Here is a 14,944-nt window from a genome sequence, read left to right as displayed (position 1 = left end):
AAAATTAAGAGGCGGCGCATTTCCTGTCAGCAGTGCTTAGGCATTTTGGCGTGTTACTATGTAAAGGCTATAGAAAAATTGTAAATATTTTGAAAAGCATTTATCAATGGATTGGATATCTATATAGATTAGAAATTTGATGGACTGGCGATGAAATGTATAGAGAAAGCATCAATCTTCCTTTACGTAAGTGGAATGTCTGATATCCGTATATAATAGGGAACACGTCGATACTGGGTTCAGACCTATTTCTCTATGGTTGTGTATGGCGACAGACTGCCAGGGATGTCGACGATGTTGTCTCTTCTAAGCTTTCTTGTGTTGGTGGTGGCAACTCTTGGGCGCCAGGTAAGGCAAGAGATCAGATAGATGTATTCTGGAAGGTAAGAAAAGGGAAAGACACAAATGTTCATGCTCAAGTTTACAATTACGTCTGTATTTTGTAGTGCTATAAAAAGAATATTATTTCTGTTTTTCAGTTCCATGAACAACTGAACAAAGAAGATTTAATGTACTACTTTGGTGTACAGGACGAACAACGGGGTAAGTCATACTATGTTTCTCCTATTTGATACATAACCAAGCTGCAACAGGAGTACGAATACTAATATCCTAGCTAAATCTGCCACTTTTTTTGCGATTAGGACATTCCTTTGTACATTGTATTCCAATTGTCAAACAAATAGCTTTCTGATTCCATATCTTTACATCCGCCTAGTCGCGATGGAAACATGCTTTTTTTAATCTAGATTTAATCATATGTGTGTTATCCAGTGCCTTCATACATGTTCGTTGATAAACCAACCATGACATCGTCGAAAAGAAAGACAAGAGACGTGTTTTTCAACTTGACCGCATTTGGAGAGAACTTTATTTTTGAACTGAGGGTTAACACGAAGATTTTATCTAATGGTAGGTACATCATTCTGCTTGCTTGGAGTTGAAAGCTCTGAGGATAACTTTACACTGTCATGTACACTATTATGTTGATTAAATTTACCTGGTATCATTCTTTATCATCAATCACCCTTTAAAACGTTTGATTTGATCCTAACTAAAACACATAGCCTAATTTAAACATTATTTTATTCGTCGTTCGACAACATTTATATACATACAAAATATTGAATAGTTGGTTTTGCAAAACGACATTAAACTTACATAAATTCCTTTCCCAAATAGTTTACAAATGTTGATCAGCATGTTATGGTTTCAATAATCTAAAACAAAAATAATATATTTATGCAAAATATGTAATTAGCTTTGTAAGTTATGATTGACTGAGTATTAATCTGTATTATTGCCAGATTGTGTCCTACAACAGTTCAACATCAATGGTGTGGTGACATATTCTCCCTGCCATGACCACTACCGGCCATGTAACTATCTCGGTCAGTCCCAAATACGTTCTGACCACTGGGCAGCCGTCAGTTACTGCGATGTACTAGTAAGGATACGTTATACTTAAAAGAATTATCTTCATATCGATGAAAGTTAGTGGAAATAATTTTACTACTTAATTACCTTTAATTATACTAATATTTGTTTTAACAAATTGACTTATACTGTGACCGTTCTAATTTTGGTGCTATTAACTTTTGATGACTTCGAAAATTCGCTTTAAATATGCATTAGAGTTTTTTACACACGTCTTTAAAGGTTGACAGTACAATAATAATACATTACCTTTTCTTGTATCAGGTAGGGGTGATCTCGACCTCAAGCCATGATTTTACTATACTGCCATTAAAAGCGAGCCATTTTCACCTTCTCCATTCTTTAAATTGGACAACACCTTTTGGCAGTACATACATCATAAACAAGTTAACAAGAAAAACACCAGGTAACACAGACGTCATATCACATTGGTTACTATTCTTTGTCAGAATGATGAATAACGTTTTCTGTTTCCGAGCTTGTCCTATCCTCTTTAGACCAAATCATTTCATCTGGTGTTAAGAGTGTTATCAATATGGTTGTTGTGACTGATAAGTTCAGTTGTCATCGATAAAACCAGTATCTTTATTTAGCACAAATTTTGTAACATTTTGAAACTGTGGGAAATTATTTCAAAGCTGAAATAAAATTTTCTTATTTTTCATGCTAGATTTTTTCTATTTCTAATGTTTAAGCCTTTATTTTGTACGGCTTATGATTTTAAACAGTTGTTTACGTGTGTTTGGCCGTACATATAGATACATAATCTGAATTGTTGATTGAGTTAACCTTGTGTTCTACAGGCGACAATACGAACCGTGCTCGGACTCGCCCAGACATACCGGTTACCGTGGAGATTGTGACGGGACCTCAACTGGTGGCTAACCACTCCAATGACGTCAGTCTCTACGGTCTCAACCTCACTTCCTTCATCACCATCAATATGAACATTGTACGGAACCTTACTTCATTAGATTTTGTTTTAAATCAATACATAGATCATAGACATCTTGGTCAATGAATTTCAATTTCAATAGTATCTTAAAGCCTTATTTCATACATGTCTGTGAGGATACTTGTTTCATGTTATCGACGGTGCCTTGCATATTTTGTCTATTTTACGTAACATGATTCGTTTGCCATCTTAATTTCTTTCAATTGCAATGTTTCTGGATGAAATATTTTTCCTTGTCCTAGACCAGACCTAACTTCATATCTGATGCTGCTACCTAGCAGGGTATATTTACAATAGTTAACCTCACCATGTGATGTTGACATTTTTCGTCCCCTTGTATAAATATTGCAACAAGACCTCAAGCTTAATGATATAACAAGTTATGATACTGATCATGTTGACAGGTTTTCTCTTTATTCCACGATAAGACGCTCTGGTACCACCTGACTCCAACTATTTCCCGGATAACAGTACTATCTAATCCACAGGTAGATGCCACACCCAAATGGTCTGTAAAGATGACATAGTAACTATATACAGAAAACATAAAATACATTCGTATATGAAGAATGTTGCGTCCATCGACTTAGTTGTAGACATTTTTAAAAGTAAACAGAGACGATACAAACGCTTCAATGTAATTTATATATTGAAAAAGTTTTATTTTCAATAATTTCTTTATCAGAAATGAGCTAATAGTTGACAAATACCAGGTTTTATTTTGTGTAGTTCCTGAAAGCAGCTACAAGTGATGCCCAGATACTGGAGAACTTTGCTGACTGGTACTCCATCACTTACCCGCTCTACAGGGCGGATCTCTCCATACTCGTTATTGGGTCAGTCAAATGTATCGTAGAAATCTTTTAATGGGGATAAATATTATTTCTTATCAAAGACCGTATGAATTCTGCTTAACTGAATATTAATTATTCTGCATTTTTATAACTGTTGATTCTTAGGTCGTGTGTTTATAGTACGACCTGTTTGTCAGAGACTGTCGTATGTTCGTGCCGTGTTTCCTTGTAACAGTGAAACTCTTTCACATTTTCACATGGAGACATACAGCCAAAGATACCGAACAATACACCCAACACGGTCATATTATGATGATAAGCGGTACACCATGCGTCTCACTTCCTTATGTTGAGTCTGTTCACTTGGAACGAAGTGAGGCTATATCAATGAGGTCGTTCGAAAAATAATGTTATTTACAAGTAGGAACAATTAAAAAATATTAGATGCCAAAAGCCGCGCCTTTTGTAAACAAACGCCATTCCTGCATATTAGTCAATATCTAACAGTATGAACATGTTACTCTGTGTCATGCAAAAATAAATATACTCATATAAACTTCTAATTTCTGTCAGAAAAAATGATGTCGTGAATACAGAGAGAACCGAATATGACATAAATGGTTTTGCCTACACCGAGGGCATGTGTCATGAAAAATACGGGAAATGTATAATGGTCAAGGATATGGGACTAGGGACAGCCTTCACCATCGCTCACGAGATAGGACATACGTAAGTTTTGAGTTTTAGAACGATTTAATTCTTTAATTGATACCATTTTTAAAAAAGTACGATATCTTAGCCATTTAAGAAAACGTTCCTTTTATTCTGGATCAGTGATGATAAATGTTGTATTAATTTACTTTTCAATTGTTATCTCCAGATTGAAGATGAAACACGACAATGAGTTTACCGAATGTCAGGACAGTGGGAATATTATGCAGAAATTCGCAACATATGGTGAATCAAGTTTCCATTGGTCAAACTGTAGTGATAGAGCAATGACGAAGTTTTTCGAGTGAGTTTCTTGGCAGCATATTTACTGTGAAATATTTACTATGGAACAGATAAAAATGATACTTAACGTTATTATATCTCATTTAATTAAACCCTTATGTAAATTAATTCATCTTTCACAATAAAATCATTTGTAGGACTGTATAATAAAATTTCATTTTATTCCATTTTACTGAAGCTGCAAAATTAGAAAACGATCATTATAGTTGAATCAGGAATGTACTAAATATTTAATTACAACAAATTAATCACTAAATAACAGTTTTGAATATTTGATGGATTTGGGGACCAAAAAGGGCATAAACCATACATAGTCCTTTGTTTAAACTGACACAAACCATACATAGGCTTTGTTAGAATGTGTGGATAAACTACCTATGTCATGTTTTATGTTTAAAACGTTGTCCTCTAACACCATAGGTCCGACGATTCCACTTGTCTGAAGAACAAAACCAGACCGCCGCCCAACAATAAAACGTTACCGGGATGTCTATATGACGAGGAGGCACAATGTAAACTGACCTTCGGACAAAACTTCTGGCCAAACAAGTACAGGACGGTAAGCTTCAGACCAAATCACAGAAGAAACATTAGCGTAAGGCAGAAATAGAACGATAAACCTCAGAGGCAATAGAACGATGTATTTCAAGCAATGTCACGATACAATTCAGCCCCAACTACTACAACCGGCAAAACTTATACAGAAAGGCTACACTTTCAATAGAAACGTATAACATTAGAACAAAAGTTATTTGGCACCATTACCATCATTGAAAAGTTCGAGCTTCTAATTTACTTCAAGATGAAAATGTATAAAAATAATAATTGCGTCGCAAAAAAATAAAATAAAAAAATCCGTGGTACTATGTCCTATATGGAATAAAGTACGGATTGCGCATGTACTAGAAGCAAAATATTTTTTTCTTATATTATGTTTGTGTTGATTAGACACATATATATATACATAATATACATATATATAATATACAACACCAATTATTGTTTAATTGATGATTATCAGTTATGCTCTGTCAGTGGTGGAGCATCAATATGAGTAGGCATGGGCACAATTACTTCAAAATGAAATTAATTAATAATCGATTACTTGGAAGAAAATGCTGCAATCGATTAATTAAATTTTATCTTCTATCACAATATTTTCAATTTTTCCTTTTTACGATTTGATAGCATTCCAAGACCAGTTATATTTATATACTTTTTTAAACTGGTGTGTCTTAGAAATGACCATGTGCATTCTTCTAGTGAGAAAGCGGAAATCTGTAGCAGTGTAATTTTTCTTATATTTATAATTTTCATTTACAATGCAATGCATGTTAAATATATAAAAATGAATCAAGTATATAATTTAAGGATTTTTTTAAAGCAAAAGTGTGACTTATGCTTCTGAGCTAAACAGATAAATCTTGGTTTACTGTACAGGTAAAAAGAACAGTTACTGGGAATATCAAACAGAATTGACATATTCCCTGAAACAACTGAATTGATCTTAGTCAATGCCTGTTGAAAACAATGCTTTCCATTGTTTAATACAATATGCTCTTATGCCCATGGGCACACTGGTGAAACTTAAAATTAACTATAAAGTGTACCTGTATAGACAATTCGTTTGTATTCTTTATTTCTTTGAGCCTTACAGTTCATCAGAAAACTAATTATAAAAAAATTATAGACCAATAATAAACACTGTTACATATATCTTCAGTTTTAGTTGAACTACAGCAGACAAGTTGAACTTTACACTTTCTAAACTTAGTAAACTGGCTGCTAAATTCAACTTCATCATAGGTATAATGTAATTGAAAAGTAATCGAAATGTAATTACGATTACATAGTAAATTTTTACTGTAATCGATTACGATTACGATTACAAGTAATCGAAATAGCCTTCGATTACTGATTACTGTCGATTACTTGAGAAAATGTAATTAATTACAATCGATTACGATTACACGATTACGATTACCCCGTGCCTGTAATGAGTTCTGATTGATAAGATGCTGACTGATTCTTAGATTTGCTCTGTGTGTTTCAAAGTGTATATTGAGTTATTCTTCATTTTACAGGGAGATAAATGTGGTAAACTTTCTTGTTGCTATAACCAGAGGCATTGTATCAACATCGGTTATCCCTTGGTAGATGGTACTGAGTGTGGAAATCGCACAAGAACGGTAAGAACAAGTTAGAAACAAACTAATCAAATCCTTGAAGTAGGGAAGCATGGGCATGGTGCGGTCACTGAAAAACGTTTCAAGCGTGCTGTAAATAATCCGGTAGGATTGAATCTAAATTTATGCTCGGATCATGTTTTACAATTAACTAAATTTGTGTTCAGTGGTGTATCAAGGGCCGGTGTGTGGATATTGGACCTGACGGCCCCCCTCCCGTTCATGGAGGATGGTCTACTTGGGGAGTGTGGTCGATTTGTTCTAGAACTGCTGGAGGCGGAGTCCGCTGGCGCAAAAGGCTCTGCAACAATCCAAAGTAAGCCATATAATACTTTAGCTTTAAGAATAATGGAATGACGTTCATCTAAAAGGCATCCCTGTAACATTAGGTTAATGATAATTTATATCTAGCAACAAGTTCTCGTTTGCACATAGACGCCATTTATTGGTAAGTATACTAGGATGTTAAACTGTTTGTGATTTTGTTCTGCAGGCCACGTTACAGTGGAGAAAGTTGCCATGGTAATTGGAGTGAAGTACGCCTGTGTAACATTCAGGTATGATCTGGAATTGAATACATGTAGGACTATAATTGTTAAAACACCGTAATAAACAGTCAAATAACAAATTGTTGGATAAATTTTGAAGTGTTAAAGCATTTTATTTACGTATAGAGCGATACAGGTTTTTATTTATTTCTATTCCAGCCGTACGGCTTGTCTGATGCTGAATACAAAATGCAACAACGACGTCAAAACCAAGCTGTAATAGGTACACTATTGTATATTGCTGTTCTGTTATCTATTTCTGCATCGATAAGTAGTATCTGAATGCTACAGGCGTTTGTGTCTTTTGTACAATTGCATGAAATATTTCACAAAATCTTTTCCTATTCCAATAATAGTTTTAACTCCAATTTTATAACAGTATGTTTAGCAACGTGTTATTGACAATATATTCTCCTACCATTCACTGATTTATCACCGTTTTTAGCCGTGGGAGATTTCTCTGTCAACCCCTAGGGTATGACAGATTGCGCGCGCTAACCTTTTGAACCTGAAGACAATTACGTGACGTCATGACTTCATGTGGTGTGACCGTGGCGTGCATTGTCGATGACGTCATCAATTGACGTGCAGACGATGGAACCATGTTCATGTCGCGATGAAAATGCTTCTGTTTAGGCTTTCATCTCTTCTTTTTCTTTTGTATGTGAGAAAACGAATCATTCCCTACCCATAAGGGTGTGACAACAAAATCACAACCCTCGGGGGAATTCCTGAATGTCCAACCCTCGGCAAGCCTCGGGTCCAATGGACGTTCATGAATTACCCCTCGGGTTGTGATTTTGTTGTCACACCCTCATAGGTAGGGAACGAGTCTATTAGTCTTTACTTTGTAGGCCGACATCCATGCACTATGACCAGAACCGTAGACAACATTACAACATGGCCGCCTTATATCGATGGATCAAACTGTATCAATAGAGACCCAAACCACATATCTAAGTGTTACGAAGGGCGCTGTAAGGTTGGTGTTACCGAGTATGCTGTGAAATAGAGGAAACATAATTTAGACTAACAGAAATGAATCTTATCTTGCGTCAACAACAATTATAGGAATGCCAATATATCAATTAATTTCAACCGTTTATGATTCACATAGCTTCAAAAAAAATTACCACAATCGAGTTGCTATTCCCCATGTCTTCATTTTGCAGTTTTCTTCTGATGGTAAATAAAAGACAATTCTAAGAGACTAATTGCAAAGTTATCAGTGAAAACTGTATTACAATGAACATGTTTCTATGTGGAAGAAAAATCTATTTACAAACATTTTGGTGACGTATGTTTAGAATTTTGGATGTGACGGTTTTTTGGGATCTCCCGCCACATTTGATGTATGCGGAGTGTGCAACGGAAAAGCTACACGGTGTCGCCCTGTCAATAAAGTCTTAGATTTAAAACCAAATAACCACTCTAAAGGTAAACATTTTACCATGACATCATTCTGTCGACTTAATTAAATCATGTTGTTTTTCTTTCATAATTATATACATATATGTGAACAACATTGAACATTGTAGTTAATCATTTCTTACACATTTTTGTAACTGTTTCCTTTTTAAGATAAGGCCGTGTCATTTAGGATACCAGCAAATTCAACGGGGATCCTTATAAGGAATAACAATCGACATATTGTCAAACTGGGTAAGTATTGAGACTTATTACTCAACAATATGATTGCTAATGAGGTTACAAGTACAGATTTGTCTCTTCAATGACATATATAAACAAACCTCGACTCGCTAAACCACTGTACATAGTCAAACCTACCATAGCGACCACCTCTGTATAAAGACCACCTATTTAATAAGACCAGTGGTTCCAAATGGTCAATATAAACACAATTTGATCTACGTCTATCCTGCTTTAAAGATCATTCTTTTTCATTCCATTGGAAAGTCTTTATAGACAGGTTTTACTGTATTTACTGATTACGTTTTAAAGTACAATCATTTCACCTCAAGTCCTAATGATCTGATTTTCTATTCTTTATAGTTAGCCAAATATACACTTTAGTATGCTGTATTTATACAAATGTGGTCAATTGAAGACGGACATTGTAGCTCTGTTATGTAATTCATATCCCATTTCTTGGATGAAACCTGTTTATCTTTATAGCTTACAACAGGCGTTCATACCATGTTCTAAACCAACCAAAGAGAAAATCTTATCAAGTTAAACTGTTAAATTGTATATTTCTTCCTACATAATTATAATCAATAAAGACATAAATAGAATTTACTTATATGTTTGTAGACTCTACCCAACTTCCTATTGGAGACTATTACTACGATCGTTATGATATTGTTCTGAAACGCTATAGCAACGCCACAGAAGACATTCAAATCGTTGGACCACTGAAACAGGATTTTGAATTTAAGGTACTATAATATTCACGAAATAAGTCTATATTTATACATAGATATACAAATGTAAATGTTTTTGATACAAAAGTATAAAAGAACATAATTCAATGAATAATATCAATAACTAGGATACCAATGATATCTTTTGACAAATATATATATTCTTTTACAACCAAACAAAAATATATTTTAATATGCTTGGATTGAAAATGTAATTTGTGAAATATTGGTTTCCAGATAAAAATTATCGTCCAAAACGTCAATGCGTTATACAACCTGACGGTGAACTATAAATACTACATTCCTCTGGACTTTCCCCGTTTCCATCGATACGTGTGGAAGTCCATCTGGTCACCGTGTTCTGTTACCTGTGGTACAGGTGAGGGTGTTGTTATTATAAATAACAAACATTTATCACATAACCCTTCCGATATCCAGTGACTTCGCCAATGATATATTTCTGCATATGTCACTATATAAAGTGTTCTATAATCTGAAGCGCTTTTCATTGACTGTTATACTACTATGACGTCAAAGCCAAATAAGGCTTGTTACACAAAATCTGATATGAAGTAAAAAAATTCATTTCAAAATCTGTACATATGTTTATACAACGTAATTCAAAAAGGTGTCGTATCTTACTGTTTTAATGCCAAAGAATGGCCGCCTTATATAGTTGTCTCTGTTACTGATTCTGTATCTATCAGAATTATAGATAAAGGGGTCCAGTTACAATATACATCCCTAGTTTGTTCAAATCAAACAGGCTACAGTTCCCTCGAACATAAGTGTATAGACAGACAGTTACAGGAAGCTGTAGACGATACCAATTGTGAAGCAAAGGAGTATCCAGCAGACAATAGGACTACATGTGTTATGAAAGAGTGCTCTGTTGGGTAGGTTATAAATTATTCTGTAATTTTAGAAATATAAGCGCTTTACTTTTCTGTTGGCGATGATAAAATTGTTTTGAAAGATTACCGTGTTAAAGGCAATATGTTAAAGTACGATTAATGAGAAATTGGGTTGTCACCGTGGTACATTGTATCCCTCCATGATATTGCTGTAACAAACATAAACACTTTTATAGCCCTTATTTGCATTAAAGTGACTTAACCATATATAGACTCTAAGATTAGCTAGCATTACAGATGTTCTCGAGGGAACTATCAGAGAACATATTTTAGTCTCATTATTCTTTCGGGGCAAATCAACAATTATTTTCATATTTACATTTGATAAGTCGAATTTTAATCTAGGTAATGACTTTGTTAAATATTGGTATTCATTGTTATTTACAGATGGTACACAAGCGCTTGGAGCCCGTGTTCCAAGACCTGCGGTGAGAGTACCTCTAACAGAACAGTGAAATGCGTCAATAATGCTACGGACTGTGAACAGGGTGGTTGTACTCCTCGTCCTTCGTACGAGTGTCGACACCTCCTCCCCAAACCAAACCAGACCAGAGCATGTCATGACCAACCCTGTCCCCCTGTCTGGGTGATAACGCACGTGTCCAATGTATGTAGCTTCTAACTAGCAACACAGAACAAAATTACCTTTATTTTTTTCAAATAGTCTCTATGATTTTTTTTTTTATTTTTTTTTTATCGGTAATAACGATGATCTTTATTATATTTGCAAAAAATATTCCTTTCGAGTTTTCAGTTATTAAAACGTATCCGATAACAGGTTTTGCTTTAATATGAAATGCTTTAATACTTAATAAAAACAGAGCTGTATCATTTCCCCAGTGTTCTGAGCCGTGTGGAATAGGAATGGTTACACGCACAATCAAATGTGTTGATGGAGAAAACGACAGTATTGTGTATAACGACGCCCTCTGTGAATCGGCTGATAGGCCTGCCGAGAATTTCGCGTGTTGTAATAAATACTGTCGAGAAAGTAATGGTGAGTGGATTTAAAATTAAGAAAAACACGCCGAAAACGTTTCCATTTACTTTTATTGAAGTATTCGTTTTTCTGTCTCATTTGTTCATATTTGAAGTCTACCTCGACCATGAGTTATCTAAAATTTGTTATCTATTCTAATTTGTTCAATTTGGTCTTCTGAACTGAAAACCATAAACCTTCACAAACCTATTTGAGCGGGTTAAGATGTACAAAAGGTCATTGAAACTCAATCTATTCAACATTTATGATGAGTATTAGCGTTCCATATACAAGTACTTATGCCATTGCGACTTCTTGCTGTTACAAGTTTTAGATAAAATGGCATATTGTTTGATTTAAGTACAAAGAGATTGTCACGTTACACGAAATAACGTTCTAAATTTTAGGGACATTAATTTATTGTATTTTATAGGTTACTCTCGTTTATTTAAACTTTGAGTAATAATTTCTTTGATGTGTCCACTTGACTCTTATCTAACAGACATCTACAATCCTACGTGTGCAGACGATGAGTGGTTTTGTAGTTACTTCAACAGCAGTGATTGTCGCAATGAGATAATAAGAAATACATGTCCAGAAACGTGTGGAATCTGTAAGTATAGGTCTATAGCGTTTAATATCCATTACCCAATAACGTTGTAAGTCTTTAAGTATCTTTAAAATGGTCAACCGGCCAAATAACAAAAGAATAACAATCTTACGTAAACCCTGTACAAAACTAGAGTCGATTTCAGATGATTATTTAGTAGACTCCGTTATAATGCGCGACACCCGTCATTTCAATTTATGTAGTATCAATTTAAAATACAATCTCAGAAATGAGAATCCAACAGGATTTTTCCTATACAAATCGTTGATAAGACTAACCCATTTTCACTTATTAGGATGATCATGATACAAGCCGAAGATTGCTCCGTCATTATAACATTATATCATGAGAGATCAGTGGCAAAGCAAGTTTAAAAGTTAAATTTAGCCACCTTTAAAATGCTATCAAGATGATTGGTCACTACTGTATATTTTTGCGCGTTAATGAATGTTGATGGCGTGTTATATTGTGTTTAGGTACTGGCTGTGTAGATAAGGTCCCGGTACACTACTGTCAGAGCGTGGGAAGGGATGACTGTGCTAGGTATCGCCAATGGGCTTGGGCAAAATGTCCTAAAACATGTGGACTTTGTGTGGGTAAGTTTATGTTGAAATAATGCTCAATATCCATCACAGCCGTAAACATATTCGCGAGTTATTTCATCCTTATGAAAAATAGCACATGAATACCATAATGAATGGACTAATTCCTGCTTTTTACAAAACTGTTTTTAGCAAAAGTGACTTGCGGACCAGACTGAGCTATCGTCGTTGTCATCAGTGACTTGCGGACCAGACTGAGCTATCGTCGTTGTCATCATCAGCTTGTGAAATAAAATGTTTGGAGAATGACCAGACGTATATTTGGTTGTGGATGTTTCTGCGTTATATTAACCCTATGAAGGATGGAACCGACTGACAAAACCGATAACCGTACATCTGATGAAAATGAATTATGTTTACTTCTAACCCGACTACATACTTCTAACCCGACTACATACTGGATTTGCTTTACAACATCGCCAAGGTTTGGCTACCGTAACTCAACTACTCGATGATTATTTTAAATATCTGCAATATGGTTTTTCCTCAACTATTAACAATATGACGGATGCTTGGATAACCAAGCTGCTCAGTTGAATTGCTTCTGAACATGTCTTTGACTAACTCGATTATAAAACAGATTTGCCAAGTCTTTACATTTAAAACATGGCTCTGATGTCATCTTTTGTTATAGCTTGAGGTATAGTCGGTGCAAAGTCTACTATTATCACCTACTACTTGTGGAATAGTTACCTTTTGCTGTGGAATAGTTTGTGAACTATTCCACGAGAAAAGTTGACTATTCCACAGTTGAAGGTGAATGTAGCGACTGGTGAACATAGCCTAGCATGTAGTCAGAAATACATCATCATTCATTAAATCCTCGGAGAAATGGAATAAAGATTAACCCAGGTACTTGTCAACATTGTTGTGATGTATTTGTAAACTTATTTTCACAATATTTACATACATTTAAGGATTACTTTCTCTTTCTGATGGTTCTATCGAAGGATAAAGTTGAATAGGGTAGCGATATTTGGAATGGCAAGCGGTCCATTCCAAATATCGATACCTACTCAACTTTATCCTTCGATAGAACCACAGGGACGCTCACGTAGTTTAACCATCACCGCCATGTTCATTTTTTTCTCGGAACCCTTCTCGATTTGACATATCGTGACTGCATTATTCATATTATGTAGTGTTGGGCTTGTCAGTAAAATCGAGAAGCGTATCGAGAGAAAAACAAGAGGCCCAAAGGGCCTGTATCGCTCACCTGGTTTGTAATGCCAAGTAATGTTCTGAATACAGGTTCATTGTTTCTTTTCTGAAGGAATTTTAATATTAACCTCTAAATCCCCTATTGGGCCCCACCCCTCCTGCCCCCAGGGGGTCAGAGCCAAAATTTATACAAGTTCTGTTCCCCTTCCCCCAAGGATGTTTATGGCCAAATTTGGTCACAATCCAAGTAAAACTCTAGGACAAGTAGTGATTTATAGGATTTACCTCTATTTCCCCTATTGGGCCCCGCCCCTCCTGCCCCCGGGGGATCAGAGCCAAAATTTATTCAAGTTCTGTTCCCCTTCCCCCAAGGATGTTTGTGGCCAAAATTTGGTTACAATCCATGCAAAACTCTAGGACAAGTAGCGATTTATAAAATTTATCTCTATTTCCCTATTGGGCCCCACCCCTCCAGCCCCCGGGGGGCTAGAGCCAAAATTTATACAAGTTCTGTTCCCCCTTCCCCCAAGGATGTTTGTGGCCAAATTTGGTTACAATCCATGCAGAACTCTAGGACAAGTAGCGATTTATAGGATTTACCTCTATTTCCCCTATTGGGCCCCGCCCCTCCTGCCCCAGGGGGGTCAGAGCCAAAATTTATACAAGTTCTGTTCGCCCTCCCCCAAGGATGATTGTGGCCAAATTTGGTTAAAATCCATGCAGAACTCTATGACTAGTAGCGATTCAAAGGAAATGTTGACGGACGGACGGATGGACGACGGACGCCGCGCCATGACATAAGCTCACCGGCCCTTCGGGCCAGGTGAGCTAATGAACATGGCGGTGATGGTTAAAGTAAGTGAGCTACACGATGTTTAATTGGAGTTTCTACAAAGTACGGGTCATGACACCTCCAAAGGAGATTGTGGATGAACACAGTTATGGGTACTGTTTACCACCACAAGCGTAGATTTTGTGATTTTGGCTTGGTTTTTGAGGTACCCATTAGAGGGGAGACGACATTTCGACTGGACAGGGAAATGTCTACCTAGCATATTTTTCGTAAATTTCCCAATTCATCAAGCCATAACTTCGTCATTACTTGGCCAATTTTGTTCATCAAGCACTCACTGGAAAGATAAATTATTCCTCTTTAAGGTAAGATATAAGTCAACGGTGTACAGAGCCCATTTATCAAAATAATCAATGTTTTGAAAAAATAGATCCGTTTTTCTCGACCGCCGAGTTCATACCCTCGATACTATATATATATATCTATACTGTTGGTTAAAAATTTTCGTGCCAGGTCCCTGTGGATAGAACCATCAGAAAGAGACTTTAATCCTTATATTTACAGTCT

At 35.8% G+C, this 14,944-nt stretch overlaps 1 protein-coding gene across 1 annotated transcript; it reads left to right on the top strand.

The window, feature by feature from the left end:
* LOC138318917 (A disintegrin and metalloproteinase with thrombospondin motifs 18-like) lies at nt 1–12,600 on the top strand. Its single transcript, XM_069261731.1, has 25 exons — nt 1–543; nt 775–912; nt 1,308–1,447; nt 1,702–1,843; nt 2,241–2,389; nt 2,797–2,880; nt 3,122–3,228; nt 3,760–3,915; nt 4,067–4,201; nt 4,621–4,759; nt 6,285–6,389; nt 6,554–6,702; nt 6,880–6,943; nt 7,094–7,157; nt 7,789–7,916; nt 8,242–8,371; nt 8,516–8,596; nt 9,209–9,333; nt 9,556–9,697; nt 10,085–10,214; nt 10,620–10,839; nt 11,073–11,229; nt 11,714–11,824; nt 12,298–12,417; nt 12,556–12,600. Exons 1-25 carry the CDS (start codon nt 510–512, stop codon nt 12,579–12,581), a joined length of 2,976 nt encoding a protein of 991 aa, XP_069117832.1. The 5' UTR covers nt 1–509; the 3' UTR covers nt 12,582–12,600.
* Nucleotides 12,601–14,944: the final 2,344 nt, after the last annotated feature.

This window comes from Argopecten irradians, chromosome 3, assembly GCF_041381155.1.
Source record: "Argopecten irradians isolate NY chromosome 3, Ai_NY, whole genome shotgun sequence".
Lineage (NCBI taxonomy): Eukaryota > Metazoa > Mollusca > Bivalvia > Pectinida > Pectinidae > Argopecten > Argopecten irradians.
This window is presented reverse-complemented; position numbering and strand designations above follow the sequence as displayed.

What these genes read in the sequence shown, in the direction of transcription:
- LOC138318917 (XM_069261731.1), top strand. Translation starts at nt 510, where the DNA reads ATGTACTACTTTGGTGTACAGGACGAACAACGGG. An exon ending in CTCTCCATACTCGTTATTGG is followed by an intron (nt 3,229 to 3,759) that starts GTCAGTCAAATG and finishes AATTTCTGTCAG; the next exon opens with AAAAAATGATGTCGTGAATA. An exon ending in TCAAAACCAAGCTGTAATAG is followed by an intron (nt 7,158 to 7,788) that starts GTACACTATTGT and finishes TTTACTTTGTAG; the next exon opens with GCCGACATCCATGCACTATG.